At 38.0% G+C, this 18,889-nt stretch overlaps 1 protein-coding gene across 1 annotated transcript in view; it reads left to right on the forward strand.

Annotated features, from left to right (window-relative positions):
* The window catches only part of PCCA (propionyl-CoA carboxylase subunit alpha), a 381,462-nt gene that overhangs the window by 20,532 nt on the left and 342,041 nt on the right, over positions 1-18,889 (forward strand). Inside the window, exons 3-4 of the mRNA XM_040267408.1 lie at positions 1,266-1,313; positions 1,422-1,490. Coding sequence (XP_040123342.1) covers positions 1,266-1,313; positions 1,422-1,490 — 117 coding nt within the window. The remainder of the gene's footprint in view (positions 1-1,265; positions 1,314-1,421; positions 1,491-18,889) is intronic.

Here is an 18,889-nt window from a genome sequence, read left to right on the forward strand (position 1 = left end):
CACACACACACACACACACACCACACACGCAGACACACACCACACCACACACACCACACACACACACACGCACGCACGCGCGCGCGCGAATTTATAGCTCCAAGCCCTAGGTGGGATTAGGGTGTTTTTTGGGCCCAGGTGGAGGCTTGTCTCAGTTGGGTAGTATAACCCGTGTGTGGTATAAAGGTTCAGTCAAGACTTTAAAGGCCTTTTGCAGTTCTGAGATTCTGTAATTTGCTCTCAGGTTAACATATTACTTTAAGTTATTTAAGAGTACTTTTAAGATCATATATACCTTTAACTTTTCTTTTAGAAATATGACTAAAACTTTAAAAAAGGGTCCATTTAACATGCAACAGTTCCCTAACCCAGCAATCATTGTGTACTAATGTATAGCATCCAAGTTACTTAAAATTGTTCGTGTGCATTTCTTTAAAAAGAGTAGCTTGTTCAGTTCTAGAGTCAGGAGAGAACTTTGTTAAATAGTTTCCCACTAGAATGCTATATCAGTTTATTTATGTGGAAATCGAGAGATTGCAGTACTCAGAGACTGATTTACTTAGAGTGAAATAGGTCATTAATGGCAAAGTTGGACTTAGAATTTAGGTGTCTCACCCTACACAAAATGGAACATCTTTTTCTATTATGTGGCCTTAGCTGTTTCAAAATGTGGTTATTCAAACTTAACATTATACTTAATGTTATACTCAACAAATATACTCAATAGCATTAACTCAACGTTATACTCAAATAGCATAGCCTGCGTGGTCTGGAACTCTTTGGGTAACAGTATAACTAGTTTATCTGTTCTGAGTTGTTGAAAATATCACTTAATGCTATGCCCCAATCCCAAAGAGATGGAATATAAATTATATCAGACTTGACTTTGAGAAACATAACCTTTAGAATTTCTCTGAATTTAGAAAACAATCAAGTAAACTCTCAAGCAATTTTAACTAAAGTTTTTAGTTTTCTGAAATCTCATTTGAAGATTATCTTTTGGCAAGAAATGTAGTTCCTTTATGAATTATTGAACCTCATCAACTGATACTTTTTTAACAGGGTAATTGTAAGGCTAGATCCTGCCCTATGAGTTTAGTAGTAGCCTGGTTGTACGTGAACACGTGCTTAGTATCTAATACCATGTAGGAAGTAGGGCTTGTTAGGATTATGCCCATTGGTAACTGTGGCAAACAAAGCTTGATGTTTTCTGGTCTCATATTGAGAGTTAACAGTTTCTTATGTGTTTGTTTTCCTCTCTTTAGACTTTTGATAAAATTCTTATTGCTAATAGAGGAGAAATTGCGTGTCGGGTGAGTGGAATTTTAATCTTATTTTCCATTTTACTCTGTGAATTTTACTATTAAAGCCCTTTAAACATGAATTACTATTGTAGATAACATTAATGTATTTTAATATAGGTTATTAAAACTTGCAAGAAGATGGGCATTAAGACGGTTGCCATCCACAGTGATGTCGATGCTAGTTCTGTAAGTATATTTGCTTTATTTGAGTTAGGATCTTATTTTCAATCAAATAGAAAAAAGTGAAAGATGGAGGGTTTTGTTGTTGTTGGCTTGAAAAGGTACATAGTTTAAAAAATACCTATGTTCAAGCTGGTTTTAGAAAAGGCAGAGGAACCAGAGATCAAATTCCCAACATCCGCTGGATCATGGAAAAAGCAAGAGAGTTCTAGAAAAACATCTGTTTCTGCTTTATTGACTGTGCCAAAGCCTTTGACTGTATGGATCACAACAAACTGTGGAAAATTCTGAAAGAGATGGGAATACCAGACCACCTAACCTGCCTCTTGAGAAATCTGTATGCAGGTCAGGAAGCAACAGTTAGAACTGGACGTGGAACAACAGACTGGTTCCAAATAGGAAAAGGAGTACGTCAAGGCTGTATATTGTCACCCTGCTATTTAACTTCTATGCAGAGTAAGTACATCATGAGAAATGCTGGACTAGAAGAAGCACAAGCTGGAATCAAGATTGCCGGGAGAAATATCAATAATCTCAGATATGCAGATGACACCACCCTTATGGCAGAAAGTAAAGAGGAGCTAAAAAGCCTCTTGATGAAAGTGAAAGAGGAGAGTGAAAAACTTAGCTTAAAGCTCAACATTCAGAAAACAAAGATCATGGCATCCAGTCCCATTACTTCATGGGAAATAGATAGGGAAACAGTAGAGACAGTGTCAGACTTTATTTTGGGGGGGTTCCAAAATCACTGCAGATGGTGACTGCAGCCATGAAATTAAAAGACGCTTACTCCTTGGAAGAAAAGTTATGACCAACCTAGATAGTATATTCAAAAGCAGAGACATTACTTTGCCAACTAAGGTCCGTCTAGTCAAGGCTATGGTTTTTCCTGTGGTCATGTATGGATGTGAGAGTTGGACTGTGAAGAAGGCTGAGTGCCGAAGAATTGATGCTTTTGAACTGTGGTGTTGGAGAAGACTCTTGAGAGTCCCTTGGACTGCAAGGAGATCCAACCAGTCCATTCTGAAGGAGATCAGCCCTGGGATTTCTTTGGAAGGAATGATGCTAAAGCTGAAGCTCCAGTACTTTGGCCACCTCATGTGAAGAGTTGCCTCATTGGAAAAGACCCTGATGCTGGGAGGGATTGGGGGCAGGAGGAGAAGGGGACGACCGAGCATGAGATGGCTGGATGGCATCACGGACTTGATGGACGTGAGTCTGAGTGAACTCCGGGAGTTGGTGATGGACAGGGAGGCCTGGCGTGCTGCGATTCATGGGGTCGCAAAGAGTTGGACATGACTGAGTGACTGAACTGAACTGAACTGGTTCTTGTATTAAGCAAAATGGAAGCTTCATAATGTCTTCAATATGTGTCTTAACTATTTTATTTTCGAGGCTTTAAAAGCTGGATGCTGCTGCTGCTGCAGCTAAGTCGCTTCAGTCGTGTCCGACTTGGTGCGACCGCATAGATGGTAGCCCACCAGGCTCCTCAATCCCTGAAATTCTCCAGGCAAAAACGCTGGTGTTAGAGTAGAATAAATAGTTTGTAGAGGGATTCTGGTCGCCAAGTACATTTAGGCAGAGCATGAGAAAGTTAAAAGAGCTAGCTATTAAGGAAATGTTTATGCAGCGCTGCCTTATGGGAGCACATTTCCCCACAGCGTTACTCCGAGCCACTAAGGGGATGCTCTAACTGTTTGACCTTCCTAAATGCTGTACTGTGCGCAGCTGAAAGTTTGATTAAATAAAATGGAAGACTAATGCTGATTGGACATGAGCAAAAGAAGGTATAGCATAAAGTGGTGAATGATAACTAATGTTATTGGAGATTTTTTATCACAGCAGGCATTTGTAGCAGTAGTAGACTATGAATGAGGAGAAAAAGTCCCATGGGTAAAGTATATAAATTATTGGAACTGTATGGAATGAAATGTAAGTAGTTGTACTTTGATAAGTTACTGGTTTTCACTCTTTCACGCTACTTTTGATAACAGGACCTATTGGTAATGTCAGCTTTTATTGTATGGTAATTTAATGCAGAGACTTTTCAGTCTTTGTAACTTCAAAATTTTATTCAGAAGTTCAGTTCAGTTGCTCAGTCGTGTCTGACTCTTTGCGACCCCATGAACCGCAGCATGCCAGCCCTCCCTGTCCATCACCAGCTGCCGGAGTCTACCCAAACCCATGTCCATTGAGTCGGTGATGCCATCCAGCCGTCTCATCCTCTGTCATCCCCTTCTCCTCCTGCCCTTAATCTTTACCAGCATCATGGTCTTTTCCAATGAGTAACTCTTCGCATCAGGTGGCCAAAGTATTGGAGTTTCATCTTCAGCATCAGTCCTTCCAATGAACACCCAGGACTGATCTCCTTTAGGATGGACTGGTCGGATCTCCTTGCAGTCCAAGGGACTCTCAAGAGTCTTCTCCAACACCACAGTTCAAAAGCATCAGTTGTTCGGTGCTCAGCTTTCTTTATAGTCCAACTCTCACATCCATACACGACCACTGGAAAAACCATAGCCTTGACTAGACAGACCTTTGTTGGCAAAGTAATGTCTTTGCTTTTTAATATGCTGTCTAGGTTGGTCATAACTTTCCTTCCAAGGAGAAAGTGTCTTAATTTCATGGCTGCAGTGATTTTAGAGCCCCGCAAAATAAGGTCAGCCACTATTTCCACTGTTTCCCCATCTATTTGCCATGAAATGATGGGACCAGATGCCATGATCTTAGTTTTCTGAATGTTGAGCTTTAAGCCAACTTTTTCACTCTCCTCTTTCTCTTTCATCAAGAGGCTCTTTAGTTCTTCTTCACTTTCTGCCCTAAGGGTGGTGTTGTCTACATATCTGAGGTTATTGATATTTCTCCTGGCAGTCTTGATTCCAGCTTGTTCTTCCTCCAGCTCAGCGTTTCTCATGATGTACTCTGCATAGAAGTTAAATAAGCAGGGTGACAATATATAGCCTTGACATACTCCTTTTCCTATTTGGAACCAGTCTGTTGTTCCATGTCCAGTTCTAACTGTTGCTTCCTGACCTGCATACAGGTTTCTCAAGAGGCAGGTCAGGTGGTCTGGTATTCCCATCTCTTTCAGAATTTTCCACAGTTTATTGTGATCCATGCAGTCAAGGCTTTGGTATAGTCAATAAAGCAGAAATAGATGTTTTTCTGGAACTCTCTTGCTTTTTTGATGATCCAGCAGATGTTGGGAATTTGATCTCTGGTTCCTCTGCCTTTTCTAAAACCAGCTTGAATATCTAGAAGTTCATGGTTCACGTATTGCTGAAGCCTGGCTTGGAGAATTTTAAGCATTACTTTATTAGTGTGTGAGATGAGTGGAATTGTACAGTAGTTAGAGCATTCTTTGGCATTGCCTTTCTTTGGGATTGGAATGAAAACTGACCTTTTCCAGTCCTGTGGGCAGTGCTGAGTTTTCCAAATTTGCTGACATATTGAGTGCAGCACTTTCACAGCATCATCTTTTAGGATTTGAAATAGCTCAACTGGAATTCCATCCCTTCCACTAGCTTTCATTTTGTCTTGTCTTCCTTTTTTGGCCCCTACATTTAAAATATTTATCTTTTGGTTAAAATAATTAAATCAAGCAATTAAAACTTGTTTTGCATACATATCGTTTGTTTTTTTTGACTATTCATTTCTGGCTTCTTTACTAATAATTTGTTTTAACTGATAGTTTGATTAGTTTATATCTACAAAATATTCATGAAACACTGAGAAAACTGTGGCTTTAATGTCATTCTTGATTAATAAAGTAAGGCATTTACCAATAGTAAACTCCTCCAGAAAAAAGCTTGTGTTTTCATCAAGCTTGTAGTAGATTTAGAATTCACTGTTCTCATTTAAATTTTTAATTTAATTTTAATTGGGATACTCTTTTCATCATGTTTTTATTTTCAGTGTATGCAGCTCAGGCCATGTTTTCATTCATAGATAAATTGAGAGAGAAGAGTGTCTGAATTGTGGACAGTCACTGTTTTTATTTCAAGCGTAACAGCAACCTTTCACTTATAGTTTTCTTTTTCATATCATAGAATAGTTAATTCTCTATGCTGTGCTGTCCTGGAGGTGACTGTTGACATGGATAGTCCAAAATTACTTATATTTTCATTCTTTCCTATTTATTTATGTTTCAATATTGATGTTCCAGGGTAGTCTGCTTCTGTAAGCTGTTACCTCAAAGAACATGAGTACTTTGTTCACTCATGTTCTTTGAGTACTTTGTTCCTAGCTTTGTGGACACTTTCTAAACTTTGGCAAAACTGCTTTCAAAAGAGTTGGTGTGAGTTTTAAATCTTTGACAGTTATCCTTCTTGAAGCAGAGGTGGTAGTTTTTATATTTTAAAAACTTTTAGCCACTTTTTTTTTAAACCAAAGATTATGATTCATAGTTTAGAATAAGAGTTGCTAGGCTTCCCAATGGGAAGGAAGCAATGCCTGCTCAAGTCAAAACTCTCTTAATATGACCTTCTGTAAGTCGGTTTCTAGAAAGATACTATAAGTAAAAACAGGATAATAATCATGATGGTTAGAATGCTCAGAGCTTGATTTAAGCCTCGGCAGTAAGGCCACATCCGCTGCTTGGTTTCTGCTTCAGTCTCAAGAAAGACAAAGACGTGAATTCCTCTAACAGCATATTTTGCTTTTTTAACACTTGATCCCAAAGGTTAGCATCGTATCTAACCATATCTAGCCAGCTTTACAATGTTGATATTATGAACAAGGTATGCTATTCAGATGTATTATATATATTTCCGTATTTATTTTGAAGAGGTCAGCATTTTGAATATTACTTGGAGTGAAAGAATCTTGCATGCTTCATTTCCTAACCACTCGACCACCAGGGAATTCCCTGCCTGATTTTTGTTTTGTGTTTTTTTCTTGGCATATCTGCGTCATTCCATGTCTTAGTTACAGCCTAACTTAGTTTTAATGTTCCTATCATATTATTTCAAGTTCCTGCATACCTGTTTCTATTTCTGACTGTTCTCTCTCAATGGATTATTTCCTCATGCATGTAGATTTTGTCCTGTGATACCATATTTGGTATCTTTAATGTTGAATTCTGTGTGGTTTGGGTTGTAGATGTAATCCTGTTGGGTGGTAATTCTATTGGCTTCTGCCAATCACTCCAGGGTGTCACTGACTAATTTTTATATTCATTTCTTGGCATGAAGGCTGCTGAATTATTAGGATGGGCAAAACAAGATGAAACCACACACGCACGCACACACACGGTCGCGCGTGCGCGCACACACACACACACTCTCTCTCTCTCTCTCTCTCTCTCACACACACACACCCCTCCTTCTGTTACATAGGCTCATGATTTCTAATTTCCTGAGGAGACTTTTTCCTTAACCTTGAAGCACAGCTGATAGTATTTGTCTACTCCCTACTTGGTAGATTATTTATTCATCCCCCCACCCCCTGACCCTCGCCTTCACTGAGGATGTAATCTTTGAGCAGCAAGGCCTTAGGTAGGAGTTTTCCTTCAAATCTTCAGCTCACACGTGGTTCCTATCTCTGAGAGTTAAAACTCAAGTTCTCTAGTTTACCCAGATCCCCGCTTACATTCTCCAAGATTAGTGGTGTTGGTTCTAGTGGATACTGTCTGACGTTTAGCTGCTTCTTTGTTTTTGATCCCTAGGGATTGCTTGTGGTTTCTTGTAAGCCAGACTGTTCATTTAGAGGAAATTTGTTATATTTAATCTAGAATTTTTAGGTGATTCTAGGGAGGGTTTGTGGGTTTTCTATCTAGTCTGCTTGTTATTGGACTGTCTTAAAATAGTATGCTATCCTGCCCCTCTGTTGAAAACAGTCTCTTGCTTTCTTTGAGAAGACTGACCCAGAGCAGTCTCAGAGGCAGGCATCGCCCAGGAGAACAGTTCGTAAGTACTGGTGAGGTTAGTGCAACCGCCTCCAGGGATGAGGCGAGAGTCAACACAGTGTAAACTCCTCCAGTGGGAAATGATCAGGACCAGAGAGCAAAACAGGGGTTAAGCTTCTTATCAAGTCGTGAATTGTCTTTTCTGTCATTCTCCAGGCCCTTATTACTCTTTGAAAAGATTTGTGGAGAATGGTTTATGAGCGGAAAATGGTCCTAGTGGGACACTGTATCCTGCTGGTGTTCTGATAGGCATTGTGTGTTATCTGTGGGTCAATTTGAGGAAGTATCTTTATTTCAACATTTTAAAGTCCTATATGTGAGCATGGACATGCCATCTGATGTTGTTCACATTGCTTTAATCTCTTTCAACAGTTTTATAGCTTTCAGAGAGTGATTTTCACTTACTTTGCTATATTTATTCCTAAGTATTTTAGTATTACTTCTGATCTGTTAGAAGTGCAATTTTTTCTTCTTTTCTCTCTCTTTTTATTGGTTGCACTGCATGCCTTGCAGGATCTTAGTTCCCTAGATTGAACCCGTGCCCCCCTGTATTGGGAGTGCAGAATTGTAACCACTGGACTGTCAGGGAATTCCCTAGAATTGCAGTTTCTTAATTTCAGTTTTTATTTTATTTGCAGGTATATAGGAATACAGTCAATTTTCATATAGTGATTTGGGTCCTGCAACTTTGCTGAACTTCCTTATTATTTCTAATAGTTAAAAAAATAGATTTCTTAGGATTCTGTCTAGAAGATCATGTCATGTATAAAGAGAGATAGATTTACTTCTTTCTTTTCTAACTGGATTTTTTATTTTATAGTCTTGCCAAATTTCCCTAGCTTTAATTTTCAGAATTATTGAAAAGTAGTGGTGAGAGCAGGTACTCTATTTTCCCCCTAAAATGAGAAACAAAACATTCAGTATTCCATAACTAAGTTTGATTTAGGCTCTGGGATTTTCATCAATTTCCACTATTAGTTTGAGGAAGTGCCCTGCTAGCTTGTTGAGTTTTTATCATGATTGGGTGTTTGATTTGGTCAAATGTGTTCACTGTGTCTACCAAGATGATAATGTGGTTTTTATCCTTTATTCCATTGATATGGTGAAGTGATGTCACTCAGATCATGTCCGACTCTTTGTGACCCCATGGACTGTAGCCTACCAGGCTCCTCTGTCCATGGGATTTTCCAGGCCAGAATACTGGAGTGGGTTGCCATTTCCTTCTCCAGGAGATCTTTTCGACCCAGGGATTGAACCCAGGTCTCCCGCATTGTAGGCAGATGCTTTACCATCTGAACCACCAGGGAAGTGGTATATTATATTAATTAATTAATTTTTGGATGTTTAGCCTTACATTCCTGGCATAAATCACACTTGGCCACAATGTATATAGTCCTTTGTATATATTGCTGCAGTCAGTTTGCTGGTATTTTGTAGAGGATTTTTCATCCATATTTGTAAGAGATACTAGTCTATACTTTTCATTTGATGTCTGTGTTTTGGTATCAGAGTTATTCTGGCTTCATGTTATACTATGGGATGTGTTTCCTCATCTTTCATTGTTCTGGAAGTTTGTGAGTTGTCATTAATTACTCCTTTAATGTTTGGTGGAACCCACCAGTGAAGCCATCTAGATCCGAGGTTTTCTCTGTGGGTCGTTGTTTTTTTTTTAACATTAAGAAAAGTTTATTTATTTGCAGGCGGCAGCCTTAGTTGCAGCTCACGGGATTGTCAGTCTTTGTTGTAATATGTGGGATCCTTGGTTGTGGCTTGCAAACTCTTAGTTGTGGCATATGGGATTTAGTACCATGACCAGGGATCAAATCTGGGCCCCCTCTATTGGGAGGATGGTGTCTTAGCCACTAGACTACCAGGGAAGTCCCTGTGAGTAGTTTTTTGATGACTAATTCAGTCTCTTGATTTCCTATTTCTTCTTGAGTTAGTTCTATAGTTTATTTCCTTCTAGGGAAGACATTTCATCCTAAGTTATCTAGTTTATTGTTAAATAATTATTTATAGTATTTCTTTATTGTTTTTATTTCTGTAAGGCCAGTGGTAATGTCTCTTCTATTCCTGTGTTGTTTCTTTGCAACCCCATGGATTGTAGCCTGCCAGGCTCCTCTGTCCATGGGGTTTCTCCAGGCAAGAATATTGGACTGGGTTTGCCATGCCCTCCTCCAGGGGATCTTCCCAATCCAGGGATTGAACCCAGGTCTCCTGAATTGCAGGTGGATTCTTTCCCATCTGAGCCACGAGGGAAGCCCTTTAAAATTTTAGTTATTTGAGTTTTTCCGTTTTTTTCCTTGGTCAATTTAACTGAAGATTTTCAGTTTCATTGATCTTTCAAAGAACCAACTTTTGGTTTCATTGATTTCCCTCCTTTTAAACTCTCTACTTCATTTATATTTACATTAGTTTTTGTTTCCTTCCTTCTGCTTGCTCTGGATTTAGTTTGCTCTTTTAAAAAAGTTTCTTAGGGTAGAAGACTAGGTTGTTTTGAGGTCTTTTTAATATAGGGGTCTCACCATACAGCTTTCTCGTGTTGTTTAAGCTGCGTCCCGTATTTTGACATTTTGTATTTTCATTATTATTCCTGGTTGCCTTGTATTTTCTGGTTGCCCTGGTGATTTTTTCTTTGAACCACTTATTATTTAGGAATTTTGTTTAATTCACATATTTATGAGTTTCCCAAATTTCTTTGTCACTGATTTCTAATTTCCTTCAGCTTTTGTCAGAGAATGTATTTTTTCTTTTTCTATCCTTTAAAAGTTTTTAATGTTTGTTTTATGGACTAGCATATGACCTATTCTGGAGAACGTTCCACGTGAGTTTAAGATTATATTCTGCTCTTGCTGGGTGGAGTGTTCTGTAGTTGTCTTTAGGACTGGTTGGTTCATAAAGATATTTAAGTCATCTATCCTGGTTAATTGCCTGGTGGTTTAATACATTATTGAAAGTGGAGTTTAACATACTTTTGAAAGCCTTTAAATTACTGAGTATTTTATTTTGCTCAGTTTATAAAATTGGTGACAAGTATAGGCCCACAACCCTGTGCTTGAAAACGCTAAGGTAGAAAAGTAAGGTAGAAAATGACTAAAGAACTCTGAGTGTCCAGGCCTAGAGACTATCACAAGGAATCTTTGCAATTTTCAGGAAGCAAGAAATTTTGACACTGTTTATATTGCTCTAGACTTAGAGAAAGAAAAAGAGATTTCTATTTCTTTTTTCTGAAACCAGCCTAGTCACTTGGAAATCAAAATCTGGACAAAGATAGTAAGCAGAAAATGAAATGACATATATATTGTTAGAAAAATCCTAAGTAATAGGAACTAGAATAAAATTTATTTAAATAAAATGCTGCAGTTATGCAGAGTGTATTCATGACATTTCAATATGGTTTCAATATTAGACATTATTAATTGAATATACTAATAGGTTAGTGGAGGAAAACTGTATGATCACCTTGATAGAAGCCTTCAGTTCAGTTCAGTTCAGTCGCTCAGTCGTGACCCCCTGAACCACAGCACGCCAGGCCTCCCTGTCCATCACCAACTCCTGGAGTCTACCCAAACCCATGTCCATTGAGTCGGTGATGCCATCCAACCATCTCATCCTCTGTCATCCCCTTCTCCTCCTGCTCTCAATCTTTCCCAGCATCAGGGTCTTTTCAAATGAGTCAACTCTCCATATCAGGTGGCCATAGTATTGGAGTTTCAGCTTCAACATCAGTCCCTCCAATGAACACCCAGGACTGATCTCCTTTAGGATGGACTGGTTGGAGCTCCTGGCAGTCCACGGGACTCTCAAGAGTCTTCTCCAACACCATAGTTCAAAAGCATCGATAGAAGCCTAAATGTCATTTAAAGGATATTCACTGTCTTTCTCTTGTAAAATCCTTAGTAAGACAGGATCAGATAACTACTTCCATCCCAAAATAAAAATTAAGTCATACCTTATAGGAAGCATTTTCATAAAAGTCCAGATGAAGACCCATATATGTACTATCACCACTGATATTTAATAGAATCCAGGAAGTACTTGGCAATGCAGTTCAGTTCAGTTCAGTCACTCAGTCGTGTCCGACTGTTTGCGACTCCACGAATTGCAGCACACCAGGCCTCCCTGTCCATCACCATCTCCCGGAGTTCACTCAAACTCACGTCCATCGAGTCGGTGATGTCATCCAGCCATCTCATCCTCTGTCGTCCCCTTTTCCTCCTGCCCCCAATCCCTCCCAGCATCAGAGTCTTTTCCAATGAGTCAACTCTTCGCATGAGGTGGCCAAAGTACTGGAGTTTCAGTTTTAGGCGAGAGTTATAAAATGGTGGACAGGAAAGGCACAAATGATAAGATAGTACTGAGTTTCCAGTTACACTGGCAACTGAATAACTCTTTAGAAAAGTGAGGAAAGCCTCTATGATAGTTAAAAAAATAAATACAAATATGTATAGATTTCCTAAACATTAACAAGGTAGAAATACAACTTAAAAAGTATTTAACCTCATGGAAATAGTGCCGAAGATAAAACACTTTAAGATATGAATTTAAAGTGAATTTATATGACTTATATGAGGACTTCTTTTTTTATGGGGAAACAATATTGTAAATGCTACTTATTTCTAGATCTATGTTTTTGTATTAAATCCTAATAAATGTAATAATGTAATGGGGAAGGGGAATTGACAAAAAATATGCAAGAATAGCCTAGGAAATTTTGAGGAAAATTAAAGAGGTAACTGTACTGCTGCTGCTGCAGCTGCTAAGTCAGTTCAGTCATGTCCAACTCTGTGCGACCCCATGGACAGCAGCCTACCAGGCTCCCCTGTGCACGGAATTCTCCAGGCAAGAATACTGGAGTGGGTTGCCACTTCCTTCTCCAAGATAAAGACTGCTGCTAAGTCGCTTCAGTAGTGTCTGCACTAACAGATATTAAAAAATACTGGGGACTCCCTGGCAGTCAAAGAGTTAAGACTTCAGACTTCCTCTGTAGGGAGTGTGAATTCAGTCCTTAGTCAGGGAACTAAGATCCCTCATGCCATGTGGTGTAGCAAAAAAAAAAAATTGTAATACCTTGTAAAGTGGAAATTATTAGGACCATTTGACAAAATTTTGGAGCCAGAAGACACAGATTTATGGAATAAATTCATTCGATTTTAGGTAAAGGGCTGATGTGTGAGATTTTATTTGTTTGAAAGTGAAAGTGAAGTCACTCAGTCATGTCCAACTCTGCGACCCCATGGACTGTAGGCTACCAGGATCCTCCCTCCATGAGATTCTTCCTCCATGGGATTAATATAATATTGACATAAAAGGCAGAAGTGTATTGTAGGGTTTTATGCCTAATGTGCTATGATTTGAGGTAGCCCCAGAGAAGTTAAGAAATAATAAGTAATGAGAACTGTCTGACAGTTTTGGTGACCAAGACTTTTTAAATGGGAAGTCAGATCTTGCTTCATTAGTTTGGTGAATAGTGGGAACAAATAATTACGAGAATTTAGAGATTGTTGTGTTTGCACTTCTCAAAATGCATGTTAGATAACTTAATTTACTTTTATGATAATTATCTATGTATGTATGTTTTCAGGTGAAAAGACTTACTGAACCTTTCCCTAAGAAACCACAAAATATTGTTATATTTGTTTTAAACATGAAGTTAGGGCCGTGAGTTTTTGTTTTTAAATGGGATTAAATGACTCTGAACTTCAACCTTTGACTGTATTTCCTATCTAGATTCCTAAATTGAACTTACTGATATTTTGTTGCTTTGTCTGTGTATTGTAACATTGGATTTAAATGAAAAATACCTGATATTTATTGCATTAATAGCAAAACCTAAAATCAGGGAAGGAGTTGTTACGACGCCCATGTTGGCCCGGCAGCCTGCTGTTTGAGCTGTGGCTCCTGGTGAGTGTTGCAGTCCTGCCCTTAGGATTCGGTAATGAGGTTGAGTGGGGTGCCCCTGTGAGTGCTCTGGGATGATTGACAGCAAGGTGGGGGGGATCATCACTTAGCTTGCCTACCCTTGGTGTTATTTCCCTGCTGTCTGGGGAGGTACTGGGGACAAATAGGACTTTGTGATGTCTGTGTAATTAGTGTATGTTGGTTCCAGCTGAACAAACTGGAGGGTAATGATCAGGTAAATGAAGATGGAATATATCAGCACAGGCTAAGGTGTAAAAGACGTTAGAGAAAACCTTTTAAAAATGTTATGGGTTGGTTAGAATGTTTTATATCTTTTTATATATTTATATATATATCTTTTAATAAACTTAGATCTGTTAGCATTTTTGTTCGAATATCTTTTGTCTTATGTCAACATCAAGAGTTGAAAGCAATTTAAGTGTCAAAACCTCAAGCATTTACCTTTTCTATTTACTTCATTTACTTTTCAGGATATTTTGCAACCTTTCTTTCTTTGGAAGAGAGTTAAAGTTCTTAATAAAAAAATTTTTTTTTTAACAAAATCTTTTAATGGACTTATTTGCAGCTAGTGTCATTATTAATCTTCAGATAGGAATCAGTGACCAGAGCCAGATTTGTAAACCTTTTTGAGGATGGTAACTGAGAAGTCAGATGAGCTTTTGTCGTGTGTATGTGTGTAGTTGAGATGGTGTATGTGTGTAGTCGAGATGTATGTTCTGTTGTTTCACTAGTGCAGAATATTTTAAGATAATGGCCATCATAGTCCACGTTTCCCGGTTGGTCTTAATTAGGTCAGAAACTTTCCCAGTCTTTTAGAAATAGAAAATAGAAAATCTATAGGATTCTTAATTCATTCTTGCAAAAAATGCTTATAGTTGTCATGGTTCAGGATGAAGTTTTCTTATGGGCAACATAGAGTTCCATGGTAAAGCCTCTGATAGTGACTGTAATACTGCATTTAATGGGAAGGAAGGAATTGGTTTCATTAATATGATTATGGACCTTGGAGTTCTGGTAATTAGGTAATTAAAGGGTTTTTGAATGGCATACTCTAAAACTTGGTAATGCTCATTTTTCTTAAAACTTAGCTTTCAGTACAGTGTATCTACGTATGCATATTTAAAACACTAGGCTTTTCAGTGAAGAACAGATTATTAAGAAGGAATCATTTAAGATGTTTAGACATTACTTTTCCCATCCTTTTTCTTTTATTGTCTTTGAAAAAACATATTTTGCAGAGACATTGTACTATATCAGTTTAAACTGTTTTGATTATCTTTGTCTTGACTAAATTACTTTCTCTACATATTTTTTGGGAAAATGGAATAGGTTAGGATTCCCTGGTAGGAATTTGTTCACATTAATATGGCTCATCAGGGACATTATATTTAATTGGAGATCCTGCAGAATGGTAGCAGGAGGCTGAAGAGAATTATTTAGCATTAGCAATGGCTCGTTTGGGAGTTATGCACTAATCAAGGAGCTTGAGTGTTAGCAGTGGGGATGATGGGAATTATGACGATTATGACATGTAAGCGTGTCTGTGTGCGAAGTGGACAGGCAATGAGTTAATCAAGAAGTATATTAAATGGCTCCCATGCTGATTCATTATTATCTACCATAGTGCCTGTCAGGTTGTGTATTTAAAAAATACAATTATGGCTGAATTCAATATGTATAAATTCAACCACCATTTTTTGCTTCTCTGCAAAATAACCTCAAATTACCTAATACTACATATAAAAATAGAAAAATGTATCAACCCCACTGACTGTGTGATTTGTGTGTTAAGATACATTATCTCATTTTCTTTTTAACACTTTAAAGTGAACCTTTAATTTCAGATTCATTTAAACTTTTGTTTGTTTTGCCTTTTCACATGTTGTAAATACTCTTTGTCTTAGTTTCTACTGCATGAAGGGTTTAAGTTCCAAAACAACTTTTATATATCTTTATTTTTCAGGATGAAAAAATAATTTCATTATTTCAGAAAGACATTAATATGTAACACATGAAGCTAATCATTAGACACAAGACAAATCAAAGCATCATTCTTTTCCACCAAAATCAGGGGGTGGGCATGGTGGTGGTAGGAATTGCCTTTGCCCTAGTGGGTGGCCTGTTTGTGGCAGGTATACCCATTCTGTGCCCAGCATGGTTAGAGCCATCTGTTGTGAAACGACCAGTTAGAAATGCTAGAAATGTACACATTTTGGGGAAATGGAACTAATAAATTGAATTCCTTTTAGAAAATAAATTGAAATGCAGTATAAATCCATGAGCAGACTGGATTATATCAACAGGCAAATTTATAGAGTTCCTATACACAGTTCTTTCTTTCTGTTTTTTTTTTTTTTTTATTGTAAGCACTGCCAAATGTAATAAAACTTTCTACCAAACTGTGACCTTCATGTATTAACTTAATTAAAGCAGTATTATGGGTACTACTCAAAGTGTTAACCTGTGGGTGGTGGTTATTGAAATCTATTATCTGTGGAGCCAGTATTCCTGGTCAGCTATATCAGAAGTAAAATTTGCAACCAGGACCCTCCCTTGGGTGCTGGGAGCTCAGCAGGTTATATAGTCAAAACCTGTCAAAGCTTCTTAAAAGACTGACAGTTTAAGTCCTGTGGAGTTAAGGGTAAACCAATCATTCCAGTAAGGAAGGACTGACTATTTAGCAGCCAGGCAAAAATTATATTTGGACAGGGGCAAAAAAACGTATTGATATCAGTATCTTTATGTATGAATTATTGTATTTGTATAATTGCTGTTTAACCTTTATAAAAGCATTACAATTCTTAATCTTTGGAAAGTGACTTATGACAATTTTCCTTTCCAAAATTAAAAAGCGTCCCTAAGTCCTTAATTTTTGTTAATAAGACCTTTATCCTTTCACTGATACTAAAAGTTTAGTTTAAAAACAAAGCACAGTGAAATACTGAGCTTACCTTTTCTTCTTGTATATCTGAAAGTTTCTGGTGACTTTAAACAGCATGGTCTGAAAAAGAATATTATGTGTTTCGATGTAGGTTAGTACCTGATGGTATGAAAAAAAAACCTGATTGTAGATTTAGTTTTCTTTAAACATCTATTTACATAGGTTTAGAAGTTCTGTAGTCTTACTGAAAAAACATACAAAAAAAGATTTGAAAATATAGCTTACCTTTATAAATACAGTATTTTTGATATTGCCACATTTATAAGACTTTGACTTAACTCATTTCTGTTATAGTCTCATTCATTGAAGACTTCCTAGTAGATGGAAAGATATGATCATTCTAAGAACTATTAATAAATGTCACTTATTGAATATCTGCAGTTTCCTAGAGAATCGGTGTTTATGTAAGGGAAGTGTTATTGTCATACTTTTAAGTTGAGAAAACTGGGGCTTCTGGATACAAACTAGGTTGTCAAAGATGGTTTAGCTAGGCCCAGCAATGGAGCTGAAGTTCTAATTTTACATCTCCAACTTGTACTATTTCCATTGTAGCATATTGCTTCCCATGCTAAGTATATGGAGAAGTCCCTTTTCTCCACCAAAGAAAGTCAGGTTTTTAGGGTTAGATGCTGTGCTGGGTGCTGTTGCAGGCCTGTTGTGGGCCAGATGCTATGCTGGTCACTAAAATTAGAATAGTGACTAGGAGAAAACTGATTTTTGCTCTCATTGAGTCTAGTGGTAGAGATAGATATAAAATAAGAAAACATGCAAACAAATAATTACAAATTGTGGTAAGTGTTATGAAGGAAACAGACCAGTTGCTGAGAGAGAATAGTGGTGATCAGAGAAATTCTTTAAAAGGTAAGATGAGACCTGATAGATGAGAGTCAGCTCTTAACTAGGCATTCAGTTAGGCAGATGGGGTAGCATGTGCAGTGGTCCTGAGCCAGCTCAGTAGATTGGTTCTTAACATGTAAATCAGCACGACTCAGCCTGTGTAGGCATTTCATTTACTTGCTAGCTCTTGATCTCAAGCAGTAGTAGCCAGTGGCTTGACCCTTCTTGGGACAGCTTCTTTTGCTATTTGCTGCTCCTCTTGCTTGATTGTCATAATGGCAAAGCTGCCAATTTGGAGTAGCGAAGGGGGGAGTCCAGGAGGCATCTTCATGAAGATATAAGGCTGTCTGAGTGACAATAGATTTATGTCTGATGTATCAGTTTATTTGAGTTGAAGCCTAGCCTAAGGAAGAGAGGCTCCAATTCAGGTAAATCCTATTATTGCCATCTTCGGTCATGCATCCATTCAACGTGTTGATGCAGAGCCTTGCCAAGGGACTGGGAGTGGGATGTGGTCTCTCAGTGGAGGCTTGTAGGCTTGGGACAAAAGGCAGGAACCTTGTCTTTCTATGAGGGAGACAGTCCAGGTAAAACTGATACAGATAGTATTTTTAAATGTCTTATTTTATAAACATTTCAGTGCCTTCCAGGTCTTCCTACAAATTAATCATATATTAGTTTACTTTCCAGGTCTATAATGTGTCCCCCAAATTGATACTAGATATTTTAGTGAAAAGGAGTTTATAATTAAATATAGTAGAGTAACTCCAGTGAGCTATTCCAATTGTTATAGATCCCTAGGCTATGTTGATGAAACTCAGCAGGAATGCTCTGTGTAGGGGAAAACAGTTGCAAAACCACACAAACCTATTTGTGAAGGGTTTAATTTTTCCTCTTGATAAATGCTTTCACATATACTTTATTCTTTCTAAATACTTTTTTAAAGTGCAGTTTTAGGTTCACAGCAAAATTGAGAGGAAGTATAGAGTCTTCTCATATACACTCCTGCCTCCACACATACATGGCCTGCCCATTATCAACATCTAGCATCAGAACGGAGCGTATATTGCAAATGATGAGCTTATGTTGACATATGATTACCCAAAGTCCATAGTTTACATTAGAGTTCATTCTTGGTGTTGTACATTCGGTTGTTGTTCAGTTGCTCAGTCGTGTCTGATTCTTTGTGACCCCATGGACTGTAGCACTTTAGGCTTCCCTGTCTTTCACCATCACCCAGAGCTTGCTCATACTCATGTCCATTGAGTCAGTGATGCCATCCAGCCATCTCACCCCCTGTCATCCCCTTCTCCTCCTGCCTCAGTCTTTGCCAGCATCAGGGTCTTTTCTAATGAGTCAGCTTTTCGTATCAGGTGGCTGAAGTGTTGGAGCTTCAACATCAGTGCTTTCAATGAATATTCAGGATTGATTTCCTTTTGGATTGACTGGTTTGATTTCTTTGCTGTCCAAGGGATTCTTAAGTCTTCTCCAGCTCCACAGTTCAAAAGCATCAATTCTTCAGCAATCAGCCTTCTCTATGGTACAACTTTCACATGTGTATATGTGGGAAAAAAGTGATAAAAATGCAAAGAAAAGAGGGAAACAATAGAATGGGAAAGACTAGAGATCTCTTCAAGAAAGTTAGAGATACCAAGGGAACATTTCACTCAAAGATGGCCACAATAAAGGAGAGAAATGGTGTGGACCTAACAGAAGCAGAAGATATTAAGAAGAGGTGGCAAGAATACATGGAAGAACTATATAGAAAAGAACTTCACGACCCAGAAAATGATGATGGTG

This window comes from Oryx dammah, unplaced genomic scaffold (assembly GCF_014754425.2).
Source record: "Oryx dammah isolate SB20612 unplaced genomic scaffold, SCBI_Odam_1.1 HiC_scaffold_24, whole genome shotgun sequence".
Lineage (NCBI taxonomy): Eukaryota > Metazoa > Chordata > Mammalia > Artiodactyla > Bovidae > Oryx > Oryx dammah.